The following is a 25,569-nucleotide window of genomic DNA, read 5'->3' as shown; positions in this document are numbered from 1 at the left end:
AGGGTATAGGCCAAGATATCAGCTCAAGTTGGAGAAAATCGGATGGTTGACCTCTAAATCTGCCCCCACTTTTTCAATACTTACAGCCACTTTTGGACAGGAGGCCTTACTTAGCACATCATGCTTATACAGGGTATCCACAGATTTCTTAAAAAGTCTGAAGAAATCTTACATTATCAAATTCTAAGAGCTTAATTAAAATGTCTCAAATCCAGTTATTTTTTCACTGTGCAATTACAGGTTTATTTGCACTGCATGCCCACGCTTAGATTAATACATATAATTAGTATGGAGACAGTCTGCATGTCTGGGAACGCCAACAAAATGTTATACGGCTGGCGCGCGAGTGGGGTAAAACCGCCGATATATCTCATGGGCTGACTCACCAAAAGACCGTGCTGCGGCTCTAAACTACATGTTTGGGGGTTCTAGAGCAGAACACAAGACGTCTGCTCAGATGTGCGTTTAGTGCGGTGGTTAAATCCCCGATCGTGTCTGCCTGGGCTGGGCTATCAGCTAAATTCTAACTTTGCTGAATGGATAGAACGGGGGAATTTACCCCACCCTGACCCCGCCCCCAGGCTAACCCAGCGTCTATTGTGGGCGTTCCTAGAGCCTGTGGGCCCTATCGTTGCAATCGGCGTAGAAACTGCGTTTAAGGCCTAGCGCTAGGCTGCCTAGCGCAGTTTGTGGGTGTGGACCAGCGCACTCGCTATCTTGGTATCGGCGCTACACGCAGCCTCAACCATTATAACCACGCCTTTTAAGCGTAAAATTATGCACAGTCCGCTCATTGGAGAAGTGCAGTACGCTTGCCTTTTAAGCTCCAATTCCAGGAGAAATCCGGTAAAACCAGACAAAGCCAAGCCTCTGCCCCCCCCCCTCCCTTCATCCCGTCTGTCTGTCTCCATATATAGGCTATTATTCCATATTATTATGCTTCTCAAACCAATCTAACTGCAGTTTAAATACTGCAAGCATGTAGGCTAAATACGCTACACTATAGCAAGATCAAAGTGAAAAGAATGTTCTAAATGCATCAGCTAGAAAAATATAGCCTATCCCTATATGATAAGATTAATTAGATTGGTGAAAGTTTGTCCAGCAAGATATCGTTTTCTCTCCCCTGCTGCAGGTAGAATGATGCACATAAATATACCCTACATTATGTAAAGTCATTGCATAAATGTGTTTTTATTGTAAAACTAAATGTGAAGTAGGGCAAAGTTATTGGAGCGGACATCACAGTATAGCACATGACAGTAGAAGCGCATTCCGCTGTCACTTATCTAAATCACGTTAAATCGACAAGGGATATATATTCATAGCTTTCAAGGGGCGTTACGTGCTGCCGGGAACGCCCACCTGGCGGTCAAAAAAACAACTTGCCAGCCGTGTCGACTAGTTTCTCACGCTGTGTAGTGTTTGTTCAGCCAAAGTGCCGATAGCCTACCTGTTGTGCTATCGGTTGCACTAAACCGACGAGGAGACACGCCTGGCTTGTGCTTTCACAGAATCCCGTCGGAGAAAGAAAGGAGGAGGTTGTGGATTTGTGCGAGTGGTTCAGTCGCTGGGCAGGGGAAATGCAAATAGCTTTTTTTTCTACCATCAAAGTACACACGTCTTTGCTCTTTGCGGCCAACATTTCATCAAAGGTAAGCTCAAGTAACGTTAACGGGGTATTAATCATTATTGTAACGTTACTTGAGCTTACCTTTGATGAAATGTTGGCCGCAAAGAGCAAAGACGTGTGTACTTTGATGGTAGAAAAAAAAGCTATTTGCATTTCCCCTACACAGCGTGAGAAACTAGTCGACACGGCTGGCAAGTTGTTTTTTTGACCGCCAGGTGGGTGTTCCCGGCAGCACGTAACGCCCCTTGAAAGCTATGAATAGGCCCAGGAGGACATACTGGGCTCTATTCTCCCACAGGCCATCGGCGCTATTACGGGCCTTAACCGCAAAAAAACGTGCCTTGCGCCTGTTTCGGCAAGATAGCAATAGGCTTTAGGCTGCCAAATGCGCTTTAGGCCGAATGGGCGTGGCGCAGTCCCAAAGTGGGCGTGTCGGCGCTAAATACCAGCCTAGTGATATCTTGGGACCTGGCCTACATTTAGCGCTTTGCGCTTTTGTAAAGCAGGCCTATTCTGTGCCTTCACTGCTTCTTCTCTGTCACCCTTCTCTCTCTCTCTCTCTGAGTTCCCAGCATGCATTGTGTTTCTTCATTTCGCTACTAAATAGCCACCAAATGAGCCAAAATAGATATAAAAGGTAGTTCTAAATTAATGTGTAATGGTAACACAGCCTGCCATTGTCAACATTTCAATATTGGACCAAATAAAACCTCGAAATGAAAACACCACCCTATGTGAAACATATATTTGTCTTCCTGGGCCTATATATACCCCTTGTCGAGTTAACGTGATTTAGAGAAGTAACAGCGGAACGCGCTTCGGAACGCGCTTCTAATGGCATCTGCTATACTGTGATGTCCCTCCAATAACTTGGCCCTATTTCACATTTAGTTTTACAATAAAAACACATTTATGCAATGACTTGACATAATGTAGGGTATATTTATGTGCATCATCCTTCCTGCAGCAGGCGAGAGAAAATGATATCTTTCTGGACAAACTTTCACCAATCTAATAGGCTATATTTTTCTAGCTGATGCATAGAACATTATTTTCACTTTGATCTTGCTATAGTGTAGCGTATTTACATGCTTGCAGTATTGAAACTGCAGTTAGATTGGTTTGAGAAGCATAATAATATGGAATAATAGCCTATAATGCAGACAGACAGGCTGGATGAAGGGAGGGGGGGGGGGGCAGAGCGTTTGGCTTTCGTCTGGTTTTGCGGGATCACTGGAATTGGAGCTAAAAAGGCAAGCGTGCGATTCGTTTATTGCACTTATCCAATGAGCATGACGGTGCATAATTTTACGCCTAAAAGGCGTGGTTGTAATGCTTTGGGCTGCATCTAGCGCCAGCACGACGATATCAAGTGCGCCTTTCCACGCCCACTGCTTTGATCTGCGCCTGCCGCTCGGCCTAGAAACTGCGCCGATGCAACGATAGGGGCCACTGTATATGTTTCACATAGGGTGGTGTTTTCATTTCGATGTTTTATTTGGTCCAATATTGAAATGTTCTACAATTGCAGGTTGTGTTACCATTACACATTATTTAGATCTACCTTTATATATTTCGGCTCATTTGGTTGCTATTTAGTAGCGAAATGGAGTACCACAATGCATGCTGGGACATGCCAGGCAGTGAACTTACAACTTATTTTTCCTATGGGAAGTGTGTTGTGTCTGTCTGAGCGAGGGAGTCAGAGAGAGAGAGAGAAGGGTGACAGAGAAGAGGCAGAAGAGCGCTCCTCGCAACTGGCGCACTGAATAGGCCTGGTTTTCAAAAGCACAAAGCGCTAAATTTACGCCAGTTGGGAAGATATCAGTAGGCCGGCATTTAAGGCCGACACGCCCATTCTCGCCCATTCAGGGAGAGCGCCACACCCATTCCGCCTAAAGCGCATTTGCCAGCGTAAAGCCATGTTGATATCTTCCCGAGGCAGGCGCAAGGAACGTTTTTTTGCGTTTAAGGCCCGTTTTAGCGCCGAAGGCCTGTGGGAGAATAGGGGCCCGTATGCGCGTTCCCAGACATGCGGACTGTCTCTATACTTATAATAATTATTATTATTATTATCATTATTATTATTTATTATTGTAATTATACATCATTATACGGTAAAAAATTGAACATCCCAAGGCAAACTAGGTCAATCCACACAATCCATTTAAGAAAACTCACGTGTCTCACATGGTTAGCCAATCAGAACAGATGGGTCATTGATATAATGAGCCTTAAAGGCACAGTGACAGAAACGGCTTGTTCTTGGTAAAGCTCAGAGAGATGCTGTAATGCGCAAAAATGGATTGAGTGTTTTTGGTATACATGACACCCCACACCCAGCTTTGAATGGGCCTCAAGATGTCAAATCAAACTGAAAAGTGTAGAAAGTGGGACCTTTCAATTCAATTCCAGGTAGCATCAAAATCTTAAAAAGTCTCAAATCTCTCTGAAACCTGCAGATACCCTGGTATATGAAAATTGCATATATATTTTTTATATCACATTTAAACATTATGCTAGCAGCCTCAAAGTGCCACTGTTTGCAAACTGCACCCGCACGCACATTTGAATGTATACCTCTCACCCACCCATGGAAGTTAATTCTTTTAATTGATTTATTCCCCCTCCCCCTCCAACTAATCGACTATTCTGAGTGTTTTACTGAATGGACTAACAGCATGCATCTGTTACTGCATGCATGCAACTTGGTGTTCTTGTCACATCCTTCTTCCACTTTGTTTCACTGTCTCTGATATAAAGGTCTGGTCTGTCTGCATGTGTTGCTGTCTGTTAGTGTCTTGTTTTCTTAATGCCTCTTGTGTTATTCACATGTATCCTCTGAGAATGAAAAATATACATTTTTGTTCATTCATCTGATGTGACAATACTCGTACTATATTTAAAAGTAGGGATGCACAATGATATCTGCACGTCATCAGTATAGGCCGATAATGCCATACAGTATTGGCATCGCCCCAAAACTAACATTTTTGCCGATAAAGTTATGCTTTAATTACGCCCAAATGTTCAGTTTTCTCTGAAAGAAAATGTTAAACATGTTTAAAAAAAAATTACATAACAATTTTTTACATAGTTAAAGTCGTTTTCTAATTTTGCCCAGTCAATATACATTTTGAAAAGCATTGTATTTATGCCTGCATCTTCCAGTGGGCCATCACGATAAGAGTATAGGCATAATAGTGTGTTCATTCCACTATACAGGAGAGTGTTAATGCTCTCTGAAATTAGGTGCGGGGAAATGTGAGCATACTGTATATCAGCAACGGCAATCTCCCAGAAGAGTTGGAAAATATTGCCATATCGGATATCGGCAAAAGTAAAATCCAATTTTGTGTATTCCTATTCTTTCTTTTGTTCAGCAGGTATTGTTGCATCAGATGAATCCAGACAGCCGAGGTCCAAAATTACAGAATCATTACGCATTGAATAACAGAGGTTTTTTATATGATATTGCATGTATTATTATTATTTATTTTATTTTAAGTTTTAATAACTCATGTTCAATCCTAACACCTCTTTCTCCATTTTAGCCTCAGGAAAACTTAACCTATCCGAGAATGATGGTCATGGACAACCATGTTGCATATAACTCTTGTCTCCATGCTGCCATTTGACTGCGGTTCTTCCTAACTAACAGTGTCTGATTTACTTCCTGCACCTGCCATGCTTACTCTGAGACAGTCTAGTGTCTGATTTACTTCCTGCACCTGCCATGCTTACTCTGAGACAGTCTAGTGGAATGCATTTTTCAGACCGTCGCTCTCAGATAATTTACCTAAGATCAAGAACAAGTGCTTTCATGCATACTCGTTTGATTCACTGCAACTGATGTTGGAAGTGTTTGGAGTGCATCAAGTGTGGACAAATTCACACTGGACTGGGAATTTTACATTTTTATGTGTCAATTTGAAATGCATGCCTTTCTTTCTAACAACGGCTTGCCAACAAAACAGTAACACTTTAATTTACAGGTCCTGCTATTTCCTAATAATTTCCTAGAAAGCAGTAGATGTGTAACTGTTCATTTCTTCTGAGGTCTCCTGGAAAGAACCGTGATTTGTGTACCAATAGGGGATATTTTGTAGTAGTTAGTTAGATAGAATTGATAAACTGTTAATTTCCTTGAAGGGGGGCTGAAAAGCAAAGACATTATTCACTTATAAGGAAATTAATATTTGTTGTAACACTTTACATTAAATGGTAATGACCATTGCATTTACTAACATGTATATTAACAGTAAGTACTCCGCCAGGATATATTTAAGTAATACATGGATAGGTTACACTTTACAACAGGTATACCAAATGTCATGAATTCACATTAGGTAATGCTTCTTGTGATTACTCACTTTAGTTTATTCCAGGATATGTTTAAGTATTACATGAAGATAGAGTACACATATAATAGCATTACAGTTTATTGTGGATTTAATTTGAACGCATCTTTGTTAATGTCACTGTCCATGTGCAATTCATGTTAACATTAACAAACATGTATAACAATATTAATTCAGTTGGTCATGCACATTTAGCATTAACTAATGTTTGTTAATGTTGTTATTCATGTTTGATTCATGTTGGGGTAATGCTTTATATTAATGTCTTTGTAATAAGTGTTAATTAATAGGTAGTAATGCCCTCATAAGGTGCTTATTAACACATAACATACAGTATAAGGATTTATTAACCTTAAGGCATTGTTCTTCCTTTAAATCCAGTAGCTGCAAAAAGCAGATACAGTAACTTAATAAGTGCATAGTTAAATGCTACTGTACTAAATGAATAATAAAGTATTTATTAACCTTACTGAAGCCACACAAAAGCTTAGTAAAGGTTCACCAATGACATCATGGGGAAGTTAATAAAACTCAATAAATGTGTTTGTAATGCTATTATAAACAATTATAATAAATTCATAAGGCTTTTATTAACATTCTTAAGCACTCAATAAACTTAACAAGACTTATAAGTGCTTATAAATGTCTTATAATCTAAAAATAAACATTTATGATACTATTATTAACACTTGTATAGTCTTATTAACACATAAGTGTTAAACACATTATAAGGGCCTTATTACCTATTAACGCTTATTACAAGGACCTTAATATAAAGCGTTACCCATGTTGATAAATGCATTAGTTAACATAATGAACACTTAATGTAAACTGTTACCGTAGTTGGTGAATTATTTAATTATCTGTGATTTATAACCTCACATGACAGATGTAAACGTACAGCTCCATATCAGCTCCTTTCTATGAAATTATTAGGAAGTAGCCAACCTGGAAAATAAAGTGTTATACTTTTATTACTGTAAAATTGTATATAATGAATACACTCATGGTGAACATTGCATCATTACTCCAGTCAAAAGAACAAAGCCCATTATTGACTGAGGAACAGAGTAGTTTTCTGGTCTCCTAGTCGATAAGATAATATACCAAAAATTATAATATCAGGGGGCAAAATAACAAGAAGAAAGAAAATAAGGGGCAAAATAGCCCTTCATACATTTAGACTTTGTAGACCAGCAGAAGGGGGGGACAAAAACAACATTACTGTCAGTTATGATGCCTATGGCTGGAAAACCGTGAACACGGCTTTTTTGAAAGAATAATTCCCCCAATAATGAAAATGGTGTCATTATTCACCCTCATATCAGTCAAAACCACGTTTGTATGTCCACATAACACGGTTAACTAGTGCAGCTGCAAAACAACTGACAGGACTGAGAACATGTTCTTTCAACTCTCAAAAAGGACAAAGAAAGGCCATAGAATTACTCCAAAAACTGCTATGGTTCAGGATAGGAGTCATATTTTTCATGATGTTTGAATTAGTTCAATTGAAAGAAATTAATTGAGAGTTCCCACAATACTTTGACCTTCACTGGCCGGCAACATAAACTGCAAACTGGCCTGATTGGACGGATTTCAGGTTGGATTTTTTTGAAAATGCAATAACTTTAAATTGTAACCACTCTTAAACAACATCTAATTTTAACAATGTATTTATCGAACATCCTTAATGATATTTGTTTCTAAATAGAGAATGTTGAATTCTTATAATAGGGGACATTTGAGTATGGAAGGTAAGAGTTATGACTCATATGGTACAAGTATAGCATATAAATACATTTGTGCCAGAAAGTTAAGAGATTTAAAAAACAAGAACAGAACATAAAAATGATCAAAGGCCAGTGTAGAGATTTTAGAATTAAAAACCTGTTCTGGGGCATTTTAGTAAGCTGATTAATTTAGGTAATTAATGCATTTTCAATTGATCAGAATGCGCTGGCATAAGTGGCTGGCTGGCTAATGTTTTTTTTATTAGCCCATCCCATTTTTTGCTTTGCCCTGGTCGACTCAAGAGTCCTGAGGCAGGCCATTCTATTTGTAGTCATGTTTGAGTCTCTCAAATTGTATTTTTTAATGTTAGGCCATAGCAAGAATGGCATGCCTGTGGACTCTAAACACACCAGAATGTAAAACTATCATCTGATGGGAATAGAAAGTGACATAGCTACTTGACAGAACACACTAGCCTATATGATTAAAATGTGATGCATTGTCGCCACCAAGTGAAATTATAAGGGACATAAAACACTGGTAGGACACAACCGGAGGTATAGCCATAGTGAAATTATTGACCAGTACAATAAAATAGTTGATTATACTTTGATGATGCTACTTCACCTTGGAGTCTTTTGCAATGCTCAGCTGATCAGAGCCAAGCAAGCCGTTGTGTAGAGTGCAAAATACAGTGAAACTAGAAATGATGAATTGGAACATGTTGATTATGCATGAATGCCTGATCCAAATTTGGGAAGAAAAAAGTTTCAACAGTTTGATGTAAAGCTGAAAAGGTCCAAGCTTATTTTTCTAGAATACTGTAGACCAGGGGTTCCCAAACTTTTCCGACCAAGTACCACGTACCAAACCAAATTTCCCAGGGACCACTTCCACTGCAAAAATTAAATTGGCTGATTTGACAGAAAGGCTAAATAACAATATAAGGCTACTAGCTGGTTCAAAATGGACACACATGGACACTCACTCACTCACACACACACACACACACACACACACACACACACACACACACACACACACATACACACACCTGCCAACATTAGGCTGTGAAAAAGAGGACCCCTTTGAAAAAAAAAATTCCCTCACCAAAATTTTGCCTAAATTTGGAGTGTTATTTAGCTACCTTCCTAACAAGCTAGCGTGACATGGTTGGTACAAATCGATTCCTTAAGTCGTCTAGTTTCATATGATACCAGAAACTTCTCTCTGGCTTTAAAATTGAGCCTGCTGCAGCCTCTGAAAGTAAATGTTCAAAATTGTGATGTTTCCCAAATATCGCGATATTTCCGAAAATCTGAATCCCAATCCGGCAACTGCTCAGGGTTAATGTGTATGTAAAAAACTGTTGTCTGTAAAAAAAAAAAAAAAAAAAAAAAAAAAAAAATTAGATTCTCTGGCGGACCACCAGGCGGAGCCCCGTGGACCACGACCACAGTTTGGGAACCAATGCCTTCTTAGACAATCAGCAAACAAGTCAATGAGTGGGCTGTTACTGAACAATACAACTAAGGATGGAATCTCAGCCTGTAAGTCAACCAAAACACTCCATTTCAAATCTGCCGCCTGCTTTTGGGGCTGGCAGTGTGAGATTGCGAGCGCGAGACAAGGGCTGTAGCATCCTGATTTAGTCTCTTTAATAACAGAATCGGCACTAACTGTGCGTAACCAATATTTACATGATTGATGAGTTTTGGTGATTGGTCTCCTCCCTTATAACCCTCTGTGTCTGAGATGGCATGACGGTATACATATTCAAGGGTCAACATCATTACGCGCACACACACACACACACACACACACACAGCACATTGACCTTCCTTCCCATCAGACTATGTTAATGTTATTAAAAGTAATAGATTAACAGGTTCAATCAAGGCGTGCAGGCTCATTATCCAGCAAACCAGCGTTCATTACTCTGGAGGACGGACTAGCTAATGGCAGCCAGACTGCTTCTCTCTCACACTGTCCTTAAAGGAATACAGTGAGTTTAGCCAGACTGTTTCTCTCTCACACTGTCCTTGAAGGAATACAGTGAGTTTAGCCAGACTGCTTCTCTCTCACACTGTCCTTAAAGGAATACAGTGAGTTTAGCCAGACTGCTTCTCTCTCACACTGTCCTTAAAGGAATACAGTGAGTTTAGCCAGACTGCTTCTCTCTCACACTGTCCTTAAAGGAGTACAGTGAGTTTAGCCAGACTGTTTCTCTTTCACACTGTCCTTAAAGGAATACAGTGAGTTTAGCCAGACTGCTTCTCTCTCACACTGTCCTTAAAGGAATACAGTGAGTTTAGCCAGACTGCTTCCTTCTCACACTGTCCTTAAAGGAATACAGTGAGTTTAGCCAGACTGCTTCTCTCTCACACTGTCCTTAAAGGAATACAGTGAGTTTAGCCAGACTGCTTCCCTCTCACACTGTCCTTAAAGGAATACAGTGAGTTTAGCCAGACTGCTTCTCTCTCACACTGCCCTTAAAGGAATACAGTGAGTTTAGCCAGACTGCTTCCCTCTCACACTGTCCTTAAAGGAATACAGTGAGTTTAGCTAGACTGCTTCTCTCTCTCACACTGTCCTTAAAGGAATACAGTGAGTTTAGCCAGACTGTTTCTCTTTCACACTGTCCTTAAAGGAATACAGTGAGTTTAGCCAGACTGTTTCTCTTTCACACTGTCCTTAAAGGAATACAGTGAGTTTAGCCAGACTGTTTCTCTTTCACACTGTCCTTAAAGGAATACAGTGAGTTTAGCCAGACTGTTTCTCTTTCACACTGTCCTTAAAGGAATACAGTGAGTTTAGCCAGACTGTTTCTCTCTCACACTGTCCTTAAAGGAATACAGTGAGTTTAGCCATACTGCTTCTCTCTCACACTGTCCTTAAAGGAATACAGTGAGTTTAGCCAGACTGTTTCTCTCTCACACTGTCCTTAAAGGAATACAGTGAGTTTAGCCAGACTGTTTCTCTCTCACACTGTCCTTAAAGGAATACAGTGAGTTTAGCCAGACTGTTTCTCTCTCACACTGTCCTTAAAGGAATACAGTGAGTTTAGCCAGACTGTTTCTCTCTCACACTGTCCTTAAAGGAATACAGTGAGTTTAGCCAGACTGTTTCTCTCTCACACTGTCCTTAAAGGAATACAGTGAGTTTAGCCAGACTGCTTCTCTCTCACACTGTCCTTAAAGGAATACAGTGAGTTTAGCCATACTGCTTCTCTCTCACACTGTCCTTAAAGGAATACAGTGAGTTTAGCCAGACTGTTTCTCTTTCACACTATCCTTAAAGGAATACAGTGAGTTTTTGATCGATTATAACAGTTGTAACCAATTTAGCATACACACCAAAATCATCTATGTGTGGCCAACAATCTACGAGGGACTCACAGGTGATTTTGGTGAGTATGTTGACTAATGGGAGAATTTCACAAAAACTCCTTTCAGCCAACAATGGACGAAAACCCTAAAGGCTCATTTATACTCCATTTTCATACGAAAATAAATGCTTCCGTTTCAAACGGTGTAATCGTCACTGCCCACATACTTCCATGCGTCTTTTACGTTGGTATCATGTTAAGCAATACATCCACCAGTGGGCAGTAGAGAGTCAAATGCATGAGTGTGTGTTGCTGCCTTTCATGCGTATCCGTAAGCTTTCAGAGGACGGACAGAAAACGCACGAATTGAACGCAGAGTACGGACAGTCCGTCTCCGTCTTTAACGTAGAATATAATTGGGCCTTAATCCTGCCAAAATGCCCTCTGTGGCTGTAATTAGAATGCCCGATCGTTTGATTAAAGGCGAATTAAAACCGCATCACATTCATCTGTTGGGCAGGTATAATTGACAATCAACAACATCTGATATTTAGCATAGTTTACCTGCTAGGCCTACTACACACATACCCTAATCTTATTTTGAAGGAAAGTTAGAAGTACAGTTAGTTTATTTGTGTTCAGAGGTTGCAAGAAGGGCGATGTTGACCCATCAGCCATTTTTGTGTGAACTAATGATTATTCCCTGTTGTTTTTGCTGTGTAGGGGAACCAAGTCCCCCCAAGATTGAGGGCACGAGTCACACCAAAGGCAACTCCCTCCAGGTGAACTGGATCAAGCAGGACGACGGGGGCTCCACCATTAAACATTACCTGGTCAGATACAAGGCTGTGAGTATACAGGGCGAGGCTCGCCCATTAAACATTACCTGGTCAGATACAAGGCTGTGAGTATACCGGGCGAGGCTCGCCCATTAAACATTACCTGGTCAGATACAAGGCTGTGAGTATACAGGGCGAGGCTCGCCCATTAAACATTACCTGGTCAGATACAAGGCTGTGAGTATACAGGGCGAGGCTCGCCCATTAAACATTACCTGGTCAGATACAAGGCTGTGAGTATACCGGGCGAGGCTCGCCCATTAAACATTACCTGGTCAAATACAAGGCTGTGAGTATACCGGGCGAGGCTCGCCCATTAAACATTACCTGGTCAGATACAAGGCTGTGAGTATACAGGGCGAGGCTCGCCCATTAAACATTACCTGGTCAGATACAAGGCTGTGAGTATACCGGGCGAGGCTCGCCCATTAAACATTACCTGGTCAGATACAAGGCTGTGAGTATACCGGGCGAGGCTCGCCCATTAAACATTACCTGGTCAGATACAAGGCTGTGAGTATACAGGGCGAGGCTCGCCCATTAAACATTACCTGGTCAGATACAAGGCTGTGAGTATACAGGGCGAGGCTCGCCCATTAAACATTACCTGGTCAGATACAAGGCTGTGAGTATACCGGGCGAGGCTCGCCCATTAAACATTACCTGGTCCGATACAAGGCTGTGAGTATACCGGGCGAGGCTCGCCCATTAAACATTACCTGGTCAGATACAAGGCTGTGAGTATACCGGGCGAGGCTCGCCCATTAAACATTACCTGGTCAGATACAAGGCTGTGAGTATACAGGGCGAGGCTCGCCCATTAAACATTACCTGGTCCGATACAAGGCTGTGAGTATACCGGGCGAGGCTCGCCCATTAAACATTACCTGGTCAGATACAAGGCTGTGAGTATACCGGGCGAGGCTCGCCCATTAAACATTACCTGGTCAGATACAAGGCTGTGAGTATACAGGGCGAGGCTTGCCCATTAAACATTACCTGGTCAGATACAAGGCTGTGAGTATACTGGGCGAGGCTCGCCCATTAAACATTACCTGGTCAGATACAAGGCTGTGAGTTTATCGGGCGAGGCTCGCCCATTAAACATTACCTGGTCAGATACAAGGCTGTGAGTATACAGGGCGAGGCTCGCCCATTAAACATTACCTGGTCTGATACAAGGCTGTGAGTATACCGGGCGAGGCTCACCCATTAAACATTACCTGGTCAGATACAAGGCTGTGAGTATACAGGGCGAGGCTCGCCCATTAAACATTACCTGGTCAGATACAAGGCTGTGAGTATACAGGGCGAGGCTCGCCCATTAAACATTACCTGGTCAGATACAAGGCTGTGTATACCGGATGAGGAGGTGACCCCGTACCACTTTGTTGTTTCTGCTCTGCTCTTAAAGATTAGATGACACTTTATTGAGTAACACTTTTTAGTAAGGTACACATACTCACCATTAAGTAGTTGCTTGTTATTATCATGCATATAGAGAGCCAAAGTTCCACCCCTTCCGGTCGGGGGCCTGCACAGACCAGTATCTGAAAACATGGACTCTATCTTCCCCCTGGCCTTAGGCGCTAAACTGGTGTTAAACGCGAAAAAACATGCTTTGCGCCTGCTTACCCGTGACTCGGGAAGATAGCGTCATGTTTTTACGCCTCGAAATGCGCTTTACGCTGAAGAGGCGTGGCGCAGTGCCAGAATAGGCCAGAATGGGCGTTTCGGCCTTAAATACCAGCCTAAAGCTATCTTCCCAACTGGTGTTAATTTTGCGGTTAGCATTTTTCAAAACCAGGCCTTATTCAGTGCGCCGGCCTCGGGGATGCACCCACGGTGTTATTCAATCACTCTGCCGCTATCTCACTCTCTCTCCCCCCCCTTCTCTCTCACTCCCTCTCTCTTGCGCGTCAATTTCTGCCCCTATAGTGCACTGCAAGCATCAGATCTGAAATGTAGGCTGTACCACAGAATTACAGAACCATCACTATTTTGTCCATTAATTTATATGTAGGCACTAGGCAGGCACAATCACAGATGAAAAAAAAGTTGTTATACCACAGTTTTGAGCCCCTGTCATTCAGAGGCTGTTGCATCATCCTACCTCACCTGCCGCGCAGAGGGGGCGAAGAAAAGGCAGCGAGAGAAAACGATGTCCAAACTTTCACCAATCTAAATCTCATCATGACTTCCAAGGATAGGCTATATTTTTCTAGCCGATGCGTTTAGAACATTGTTCTCAGTTTGCTCTTGCTAGTGTAGCGTATTTACATGCTTGCTGTATTTAATCTGCCGTGAGATTTGTTTGAGGAACATATGGAGACAGACGGGGATGAAAGAGGGGAGGGAGCTCAGAGCGCTTTGGTCGGGCTTGTCTAACCGGACTGGATCGCTCCGTGGAATCGGAGCTTGAAAGGGAAGACTGTGAATGGTTTACTGCAGATCGCCAATGCCCACAGTTTAAAAGGCGTGGTTAAAGGGTTAGCGCCGGCTTTTGCGCCGAGGACAAATTAGGGAATGCGCCTGACCACGCCCACTAATAGCGCTGCGCCAGGCCTTAAACCAGGGGTGTCAGACTCATATTAGGTAGAGGGCCGGATTTTTTTTTTACTAAAATCAATTCGACTCATTTATCCATTTACTTCACAAAAGAAATACTGCTCTTTCCATTTCTCTTGAAACTGCCTGCATTCCGTGTCAACCTTTCTCTTTTTCGACAGCATCTTGTTGATTCCTTTGTTTTTTGGTAGGTAGCCGAATGCGCGATTCAATTCCAGCATGGCATCATGGCGGCTTTGTTTACACCTGATGACCTACTGACATACTTCCTTGTAGTGCAGGTTAATTAACTTATGAATGAACTCTTAGCTTGCTTATTAGCCACACGTAGTTCATGATAATGGGGTGCGAATTTAATAATAATAATAAAAAAAATAAAAATAATAATATTCCAAAACATCTCGCGGGCCGGATGAAACCTGCCCGCGGGCCGGCCGTATCTCTGACATCCCTGCCTTAAACGCTAATTTAAGGCCAGGGGGAAGATAGAGCCCCATATGAATGGTGGTGAATGGCGAGAGACAATTTTTTTTATCCTGTATGAATTGTGCCATGAGGTACATATATTATGTTTGTCAATTTAAAAGATAACTTCGCAAGTCAAGAAAGTCGTAGTTTGTCGTAAAACTGTTGCTCTATAAGTTATAAATCAGAAAGACTACACACAACCAGTCGCATAAGTGACATCAGGCCATGTTGGTGTTGGTGTGAGGTATATTGTGCGATTGTGAGATGTAGTTGATTGAGCTGTTTCATACAAAACTAAACGTTACGTTTCAGGTTTACGACAAACTGCAGCTTTCTTGACATGCAAAGTTATCTTTTAAATTCAGGAAAAATCACATGTGTACTTCATGGCACAATTAAAACGGGATCAACTTTTTTTTTGTCTTTCGCCGTTCGCCACCACTCATATTTTTTTCGATGGTGGTGCTTGTGCAGAAGCAGCAAGTACATGTAGGCCATACATGGGCAACATACGGCCCGCGGGCCCGCGATAGAATTGCAAAAAAAAAAAAAAAAAAAATGTTTTACAGTGCACCTGAACGCAACATGCAAGATACCCGCTGAATAAGTGTCCAAATGTTCATGTCATTCTGGCCAATACTCTTCTGTTATAGCATTTCAGTCTGGAATATGGAATATCTTTCAATAATATTAGGCTAAAAGTAATCTCATGTGTAAGAAATGACTGTTCTACATTGAAGTAGAAATTTAAATAATTAACTTGTTGGTTTTGGATTTATTTAGCTTCAAGAGTGCATTTTTGTTCTTGTGTGACCCTCAACACAGGCTTTGAGAATCCCGGGCCACTTACTGATACTTATGCTTAAATTAACCCACTCATATTCTGGTTTATTTAAAGAAAAACATTTCGGCTAGTGGAAATTATAATTGGCTGGTAACTTTAAAATCTAGCAGCCATATTGGCAGGTGGTGAAAAAAGTTAATTTCAAGCCCTGCAGGGAGAGCAGGTGGTGACATAGGAGTGAGTGAGAAAAGGATCAAATATTGGTGGTTAAGACTGAATAATGACATCACAACTGTTAATTTAAAATTAGTTATTCCTCTAAACCTGGCTTCAAATGCCCGAAATTTTTCACGCTGGCGCTGTTCAGCCCTCAGCAAAAACTGGTAGCGAGGACATTTTTTTGTGGCCCTCTCTATCATCAAAGTTGCCCATCCATGGGTTACAGCATGACAATATTTGTTCGGCCCCCGGCAACAATCTGGGTTTCTCATGTGGCCCCCCATGAAAAATAGTTGCCCACCCCTGATGTAGGCGGTGACTTTGGCTCTCTATTAGTAGCATAATGGCTGTTTAATAGTCATTATAAAACGGCTCTCTCAAATCAAGCAATCTGATTGGTTCACAGCCATTGTATAATTCCAGTAACCGAGTTCAATAACCCATGGCCATGGGTTATTGGTTGCCATGGCAACTCTCTTACTAAAAGGCAGCCCTGCGCTCGAGCTCCGTGTTGGGCTTTCCAGAAAGCTCTCAGCTTCTCAGCAAGCGCCAGGATTGGCCAATGTCAACTTCAGTCTCCAGAACGATCCAATCAAATCACCCGCACGTCTATCTTCTTGCTAGAGGTCCCGCCTTACAGTAGTGTCAAAACAAAAAGCTACTCGCTTGCAGCCAGACGCATGATGGCGCAACTCTCTTAGGCTTTGGTTACCTCAAAAACAAAATGGCGGAGACAGCTTTCAGATCCTTGTGAATCGATCTTCGCTTATAACTTTACTAATACTTCGCAGAAAATGATGTTTTGTACAAGAATAGACGCGGGCTAATGTCTTAACCCCTCTCTCGCACGCCCTCACTCTTAACCCCGCATTTCTAAATAAGACGTAACGTTACTTGGTGTCGGCATACGGCTCTGGTGTCGGCCTTTGCAAAAAGCTCTCAGCAAGCGCCAGGATTGGCCAATGTCGACTTCAGTCTCCAGAACGATCCAATCAAATCACCCGCACGTCTATCTTCTTGCTAGAGGTCCCGCCTTACAGTAGTGTTTCAACTGACTCTATCAGAATAAAATGCCAGTCGGACTTATAGTATTATTATTATTATATTATTATACTTGGAAACCGTTTTATAAAAGCAATATAGCACTCAAGCAGCGTGTGTTGTGGAATATATCCCGCTGATAAGCTGTTATCCCATGAGGCCGCAGGCCGAGTGGGATAACAGCTTATCAGCGGGATATATTCACCACAACACACTTGCTCTCGTGCTATATTGCTTAATTATAAAACGGCACTCTCAAATCAAGCAATCTGATTGGTTCACAGCTGTGGTATATTTAGCGTATACCACAGCTAGAGCCGTATCCCCAAAACACTCCGCCTCTGCCTGCTAGCCTCACAAACGAGAGCTCCTAAGCCAACCTGTGTCACCATAATACCCACAGTGCCTTGCAGTAGTGTTTACTGTCTCTCCTACTAGTGACGTCATCAGTATACGACTGCTAGCTAGCCACTAGCTAGTTAATTATCCTCGCAGAGTATCTGTCTATGTGTGCTCCCTGGCTGTATCAGTCTCATAGAATATCAGATTTGGGACTTGGAACTTGGATGTGAGCAAGGAAGTAGGACTGAAGTGGTAAGTTTGGAAAATATGTGTTTTATTCCAGCTTCGGTTGTATTACAAACCAAGTCAACGTAGGACGCACAGCCTGTGTTTGAGTGGTACTACCACCTTATAAGGCAAAGCATATTAAGATTGTTAATTTCTTTCCAAAGCCTTTGCCCTTCCGTCAAGGCAAAGCGCGGCTACTTAAAAAAAAATATATATATATATATATATATATATATATATATATATATATATATATATATATATATATATAAGATAATTTTGATTTGTTTAAAAAAAAAAGGTCACTGCCTACTTCCCCTTGTGTCATTTCCTAGTTTTGATGTCTTTACTGTTATTCTAAAATATGGAAAATAGTAAGAATAAAGAAAAATGTGATCTCCCCAAACTTTTGACTTGCAATGTTTATGTAAAATATAACAACTAGAGGAATATGAGAGCATGGGAAAGACACTACAGGTATGTGAAATAAAGAAAGCCACTCCCTGTGCCCCTCAGTCTAGAATGGCAGACGAACATGCGTTTCTCTCCCCTTACCATCCGCTTTCAGAAGCACGTTTCTGACTGGAAACCGGAGATCCGCCTCCCCCAAACCAGTGACCACGTGGTGCTTTACGGCCTGGACTGGAATACGGAGTACGAGATCTACGTGGTGGCAGAGAATAAGAAGGGCAAGTCCGAGGCTGGCGTGCTGGCCTTCAGAACACCCACAGAACCCACTACCGTCCCAGGTAAAATCCCCATCACAGCCTCCACCCCCCCCCCCCCCCCCCCCCCCCCCCTAGCATCCACACACACCAACCACAGTGCAGAGACGTTGCCACCGTGACCCCAAAAGTGACTCTATTTGGATCCCCAAACACCTCCTGGTTCTTATTCAAGCCTTAGGGGTGGGAGCGTTAGATGTGTGATAGTCTGAAATTAATTTGCTTAAGGTTAGGTTAAGGTTTGAGTCATGGTTAGAAACTGAAACTGAAGACATGACTCACAGCAGAAAACGTCTTCTTCAGTTTGGAATTGAACCCGGGTCCACACACCCTTACAGCGCCACCGTCTAAGTACTACAGGCACACTGTAGCTGTTTCCAGTCTGGTCTCCTCCGTGTAATCCTTTCCTGGTGGGGAAACGTATTTCTCTCATTTTTCCTGCGCAGAGCACATTATTTCCTTTTGAAAGACTCAGTCCAGTTGTGCTCATTTCACAAACAGAGACCAGGCTGCAAGAAATCAACAATAACCGTTGAATCCTGGAAAAAGCAGAGCAGGATTACTCACTGACTGCATTTACATGGACTGAAAAATCTGACTATTAACCTTATTTTAAGACAATATTTCAATTAAGGTGTTTACACGAGTTCCTTATAGAATATTCCATTCACGTTCCCGTTTACATGCCACTGATTCATGGCTGAAGACACACGCCCACCAGAGCATGTGAGCGGAGTGCTGAGAATTGCCACTCTTCGCTCACTGAGCTGTCACCTCTCTCCGCTCAGAACCATTCCCGGCTGCTCCACACTCCACAGCGCTCCGCGCTCAACACAGATTTCACTCCGCTCCACTCCACAGCGCTCCGTGCTCAACACAGATTTCATTGCGCTCCGCTCCAGGATTTGTCGGTCGCTGTTAGTAAACACACTGCATTCAAGTAGCCCCTCCTCCCCGGCTCCACGAGCGAGAGAGAGAGAGAGAGAGAGAGAGCGCTGACCGATCGAGCAGCGCTGGCAAACAACGCCGATGAATCAGAGAAATTTAAAGTTATTTTCTCATAGTTTCACAGAGGTTATATTCTAAAAGCACAAATAAACACACCCACACCTCCAAGCACCTCCCCAAAACCCTGTGGGAAGGTGGTGTTTCCACATTGTGTTTGAATGCAGTTTGCTCTGCGTGTGTGTGTGTGTGTGTGTGTGTGTGTGTGTGTGTGTGTGTGTGTGTGTGTGTGTGTGTGTGTGCATATGCGTGTGCGTGTGCATGTGCGTGTGCATGTGCGTGTGTGTGTGTGTTTGTGTGTGTCATCAAACAGACACACCGACAGCACACAGCCTGTCTGCAGTGTGCACACACAGCAGAGAGAGAGAGAGGGAGAACTGAATCACAACAGAGAAACGAAACAAAAAAACCGAAGAGACATTCTGGGTTGGACTTGGAGCGGGAGATAAGGCGTCGTCCCAGATTTTTTAAATCCACTCCAGCCAAAATCCTCTTGCTCTGCTCACATGCTCTGATGCCCACACGATGTCTCTACGTCCTGCGGAGTTCTCCTCAATTTAACCTGAACTCTTTAGATCATGTTTCTACCGTGTTAGCCCTCGTTCACACAGGACGCCGAAGCAACGCTCAACCGAAGCTGTACGTACGCTGTACCCACAAGTTTCATTTGTATGAATTTGAATGTAGGCTTAGCGACGTCATTGTCTGATTAAAGTGTTTACATGTCTACAATGCACTTCAATAATGCGACTAAGATTGGAATACTCCACATGTCTTGTTGATTGATGTGTTGTTGATTGTTGTTTACCAGGACTATGACCTTATTCGGGTTAAGGTCATCAGAAAATGTTGTTTTCATGGCAGTGTCTTATTCAGAGTATTGTCTTAATCGGGTGAATATTGGAATATTGCAGTCCATGTAAACGTAGTCAGTGTCTAGCGGCAGAGTATTATTTGCCTCTCTGTGGTGCTGCGTCATGCTACTCTGCTCTCCTGGCCTTCACAGACTCAGGTTCAGTGAGCAGAGTGAGAACAGATGATATCCATCAGGCACAGAACATTTTGTTCGCTTCATAGCAAATCCCCCTCTGCCCCAGTGGTCACGGTCAGCCCTCTGTAGCTCTGTTGCTGTGTGCTGTGGAAGGGTTGCATTTGAACTGGGGCTGCCTCCCCATTGCACTACACCTGAGCAGCACATCTCTCTCTTTCTCTATCTCACCATCGCTTTCCTTTCCATGGCCCACAAAACCCCCCACAAACCCCCCCCCCCCCCCCCCCCCCGCAAGTGTCATTTTGCATTTTGGCCACGATACCATCCAGTTTTGCGCCGGGATCTGAGCGCAGACACAGGTGTGGGCGTGCCCCATGCCAAACCAGGCGTGTCCCCGCAAAATGCTTGCCTCCTGCTATCGTCAGCATGCCGCAAATTCTTTGTGTGCATGCAATTTTAAGAGCACCTAGTGCAGTGCAGTGCAGTGCAGTGCAGTGCAGGGGAATTCCTTTTGGATACATCATTACGCACGATGTCCCATTAAACTACAAACGCCAGGACGTCAAATTCTGCTGCTAAAATTGGGTAACAGCAGATTATTCAGTGAGGCAGTCAACTATTATTCACTGAAAAACGTTTATCACGTGTGAAGAGCCACAAACATGCTGCCTACTTGCAATATTATTGTCAATCAAATGTCCCTGTTTCCCCGTTGCAAACACGTTTCTATTTTCCAGTCAACAAAAGAACCCGAATTGCATCAAATCACAGATGTTTTTAACAGGTATAAGATGCGATGGTTGTTGTGAGATCTCCAAATTACGCATGGGAGAATTACAGCATGCATCGCGCAAGCTGTGTTAAAGGGAATGCGAGACGGGAATCTGATTGGTTTGATTGATGTAACACCCGGGCATTGCCAGGCCACACCTGTGAATAATTCAGGTGGTCAAGACCGCCCAAATCCAGTTTGCGCCGTGCACAGTTGAAACTTTGCGGGGCACGGAGAATAGCAGATAACTTGGGAACGGCCATTAATTTGCACAAGTGCTAAATTGCCGCTTTTGCCACGATAGGGCCCTAATTTTTTCTCTGTTATCCTTCCATTTTCACCGCGAGTTAGAGCAGAGAAAGGTCAGCGGTAAGTAGGTCAAAGTTTAAACAATTAGATGGAAAATTGGAAAATTCATGCTACTCCACCCAGTTCCCCTCCCCCTGGACAGGTGTCCCGACTGACCAGAGGAGGCACTAGTGCAGCGAATAGGACACATACCCTTAATCCAACTTACCACCTGCAGACATGGCCAGTTGTGCCTGTATGGAGGCCTGACCAAGCCGGACGTAACATGGGGGTTCGAACTCGCGACCCTCGTGTTGGTAGGCAGAGAATCTACCGCTGCACTACCCGGACACCCCATCCCTGTTTTTCTTCTTTTCATCCTTGTCACCCTCTCTCATACTCCATCTGCCCCTCCCTCTTCTTTTTTCCACACTCTATTTTTACTTCTTCTCAACCTCTCTCTTCCACTGCCAGCTTTAGTGGGTCTGGGTTAAGGGGTCGTGACAGACATTACTGACCTGAATATGTGGCCTAGTTGGGTGGGGAGGCAGCCCTCCAGTCCTTGCATGTTGCCACTTCCAACTGGATTAATTTTGTCAATACTTTACTGTTGACCCTAAGAGGCAACTGCCAGTGCATGGCATATAAAAGAAGAACTGTTATTTTCTTCTTCGTGTGCTTGCTGGGTAACAGCCACATAGCAGTGGGAGGTTTGGATCACTCATAATACCACCAGAGCAAGTTCACATGGACTCCATCCCAGTCCCCCCCTTTAATTCACTTAATGATTTTCATTTGTTGTTTTGAGATTTCTTAGCTTTGCTTCCAAGTTGCAGCAGCACCCACACACCAATGCTGTTCCTTAACTTCAAGGCATGTGGAAAACTGCTGAGAGAGTTTATTTTTAGTCACAACATCTGCACTGAATTTCAGTAGGTTTCACAGCTGTTCTTGGTCAAGTCAGCTAAAAACAGCTGCTCTTCTGTAACTGCACACTGGCTCAGTGCGCTAAATTGGCACTGCAACGCAGTTTGTGAATGCAGGTTGCTTTTCAGTAAATTGTTTCATTTGGTTTTCTTTTTAATTATGGTAAATTGCAAACTGCAGTCCTGTAAAAATCCACACAAAACAAAAACTAATGCACAATCATAAATCATTTGTATGGGTTTTGGTGTGGGGGGGGGGGAAACTGCTCTGAAAACAGTACCGCAAAGTTTGCTTCTTCTTCGGGACTTGGCTCTTTTGAATCTGATGACAAAGAACAAAGCATTTGAATAATTTGAATAATTTTGTGGGTATAAAATAATATAATAATTTGGCTGGTGTACGTCTAGATCTTTGTGAGGACAGCGTGGCAGCATTTGCATGCCAGACTCACAGAAGGCATCATGCTGCCCGGCTGTGGACAGATAAAACAACTCCATTATACAGACAAAATCACCAGAATTCAGGAGTCGGTCAAAATAAACACATTATCCGCAAATTGCTATTTGGGACACAGAGGTCGCAGGTGTTGAAAACTGATCCATCCAAATCTCCCCCGCTAAGGTTGACATTGGAGTAAAACTACAAAAACAAGCTATTAACTTTTGCAGTTTTAATAACATGAGATCACCCATTCATCATGCCACTGACTTGACCTTCGTAACCGGCTTCTGTTTTTGGGATGTTTTTTTGTTTCTTTTTGCATGGCGACTCTCCCTGTCGTGGTGGAGAAAACAGAACGACTCTTGTGGATGTGCTCTCACATCCAGGCCGTCGTCTCTGATCAGAACCACGACTGGCACTCCTTGTTCATGTACATTGTACATTATCATGCCTCCGCCGGCGACAGCCATGCCGAAGGCATTATGGTACGTACGTATGTCCGTCCATACGGCGTACATATGTCCGTACGTACGTATGTACGTATGTCCGTCCGTCCGATGTTCGTTAACGCGATATCTGACGAATGCCTTGACGGAATTTCATCAAATTTGCCTTAAACATCCACTTAGCCTCGAGGATGATCTGATTAGATTTTGGTGGTCAAAGGTCAAGGTCACTGTGACCTCACACACCCAATTTCCAAGCTCTGTAACGCAACATCTCAGGAGTGCCTTGACGGAATTTCTTCCAATTTGCCTCAAATGGCGGTTTGGACTCAAGAATGAACTAATGGCGGAGGCATAAATCGGCGGTGCGGTCGTTCTAGTTTGAGACCAGGTTTGGGTGATAAGGACCAAAAATCATATCTTGGTATTTTTAGACTGAATGGCGATGCACAATATATATCTCTGTATTTTCTACGAAGTGGTCTAAATGGTCAGATGTACTGTAAGTCAAAGCCACATGTGAGATGTCACAAGCACTTTTATTAAAACAAGATAGGGCTGGGCAAAATCGACAAAATCAAATATCACAATTTTTTGGGGACCAAATACCTCAATTGGTGCTTCAATCGGTGCTAAAGATATTCTTTTTTAAATTAATCATCAGTAATGTGGAAATAAGTGGGTAAAGGCAAATAATAGAACAGCTGGAACAGTCTGCTAAGCTAGAACTTCTGTAATGCAGCCTTTAAAACTAGAACCAGGAAAAGACCACTTATGCCATATCACAATATTACAATATCCAAAATCTAAGATGATATCTAGTCTCATATCATATCGATATAAGATCTTGCCCAGCCCTACATTAGACCAGGGAGGCTGGCCTGTAGTGTGTCTTTAAATGTCTTGGTCTCTGTCGTCATCCCTCCCCCAAACCGCGAAACCACCTCATCTGTGTGACCTTCCACGCATGCTTGCCATGAACCACGCCATTTTGCCGTGCTACTAACATGCTATGACTTCTTTTTTGCTTTGATCCTCTAACTTAGATTTATTTTTTAGTCTCTAATAACCTTTCAGACTTATGTTTCTGTATTTCTGACCTATTTTCTATCTCTCTCTCTCTCTCTCTCTCCCTCTCTCCCTCTCCTTATTTCTCTCCCACTTCCCTTCTCTCCGTGTCTCCATGTGTGATCTCTTGGGCACCTATGGACCATGACATTGCCATACACACAACTTTCAAACTCTGTTTGTGCTATTTTCCTTTTTTGTCCTTGTCGCACTTTTTTGCTATGAATATCACTTTCAAAAAAACACACACGATTTTTGTGCCTATATATTTTTTTGTGTTTTTTGTCGTGTGTCCGTGACCTCAGCTACCCTTGGTTGCCAAAGTGTGACATGCAGTCTGGCAGCTCTTTTGCTGTCCGTGCTGACTGTGCTGTGGCTCTCATAAACTGGTTAATGGTTCAAGGAGAAAGAGGATAGTCTGATCCTTTGAGATCTCGGGCCAGACTCCTTTGCTTTCTATGCCTTTTGACCCTTGTGCAGCCACACACAAGAAAAACAAGAAAAACAACGAAGAGTCAAGACATCGGTTTCATGACGTTATTACAGGGTACTCAGTACTTGCGTCATTCTCAATTTTGGGGGATTTTAATTCTGTTTATATTTTGTTTTCATCTGTTTTCATGTTGTATATGAATAGATTCTGAAAGGATTTTTTTTTTTTTTTTGCCTAGCCTGGTAAACCATCCTGATCACATGAACTCACACTCTGTTTGGTTCTGTGTATAAGTCTGGCCTCCAGCCCTCCCCAGCAAAGTTCCAGAAATTACAAAGTGCACGGGCCAATCAGGGACCTGCCTCGTAGTTGACAACGTGCACCAGCCAATCAGGTCAAAACCGTATGGCAGCCCCCCCAGGCAAAGAGCAGTGACGTTAATGTTAGTAGAGTTTTTCTGCAGAAAATAAGTTTTTGCCATTCTTTCGAGTGGATTTGGATTGGATTTGGTGATGCTGATTGGCTGAAGGAGTTGTCTGTCAACGCAAGTACTCCCGCCCACTGAAATTGATGTGGACGGCACCGAGTCCAGACTGATGTGAGATCACGTTATCAGCATGCTTTTTACCAGGCTAGGTTTTGACAATGGACAGACTTGAGTACTATATTGGGATATGATGTAGGGAAGGCATTGCCACTTTATTTTAAATATGGTTCATAACACATTCATAATGCCTTAATATGATCTTCAGAGGGGTGGTGAATAGAGTTATTACCATACACTGTCTACATATGTGTCCACAACCTCTAAACCAGACTTTCCATTTATTCAGCAATTTATTGCCTAATAAACAGACACATCATTCCTGTGTTATGTTCCAGATGACATAAAGCATGAGCACTGCATGCTAGCTGACATGAGGCATGA

The 25,569-nt window shown here is 42.7% G+C and overlaps 1 protein-coding gene across 1 annotated transcript in view; it reads left to right on the top strand.

Annotated features, from left to right (window-relative positions):
- The window catches only part of ncam1a (neural cell adhesion molecule 1a), a gene marked incomplete at both ends in the record, with an annotated part of 454,208 nt that overhangs the window by 396,731 nt on the left and 31,908 nt on the right, over positions 1–25,569 (top strand). The window contains 2 exons of the mRNA XM_083641582.1: positions 11,780–11,904; positions 18,114–18,294. Coding sequence (XP_083497708.1) covers positions 11,780–11,904; positions 18,114–18,294 — 306 coding nt within the window. The remainder of the gene's footprint in view (positions 1–11,779; positions 11,905–18,113; positions 18,295–25,569) is intronic.

The sequence above is a fragment of the Poromitra crassiceps genome (genome assembly GCF_964638095.1).
Source record: "Poromitra crassiceps genome assembly, chromosome: 1".
Lineage (NCBI taxonomy): Eukaryota > Metazoa > Chordata > Actinopteri > Beryciformes > Melamphaidae > Poromitra > Poromitra crassiceps.
The sequence above is the reverse complement of the archived record's forward strand: the minus strand, read 5'-3'. Positions and strand labels throughout refer to the sequence as shown.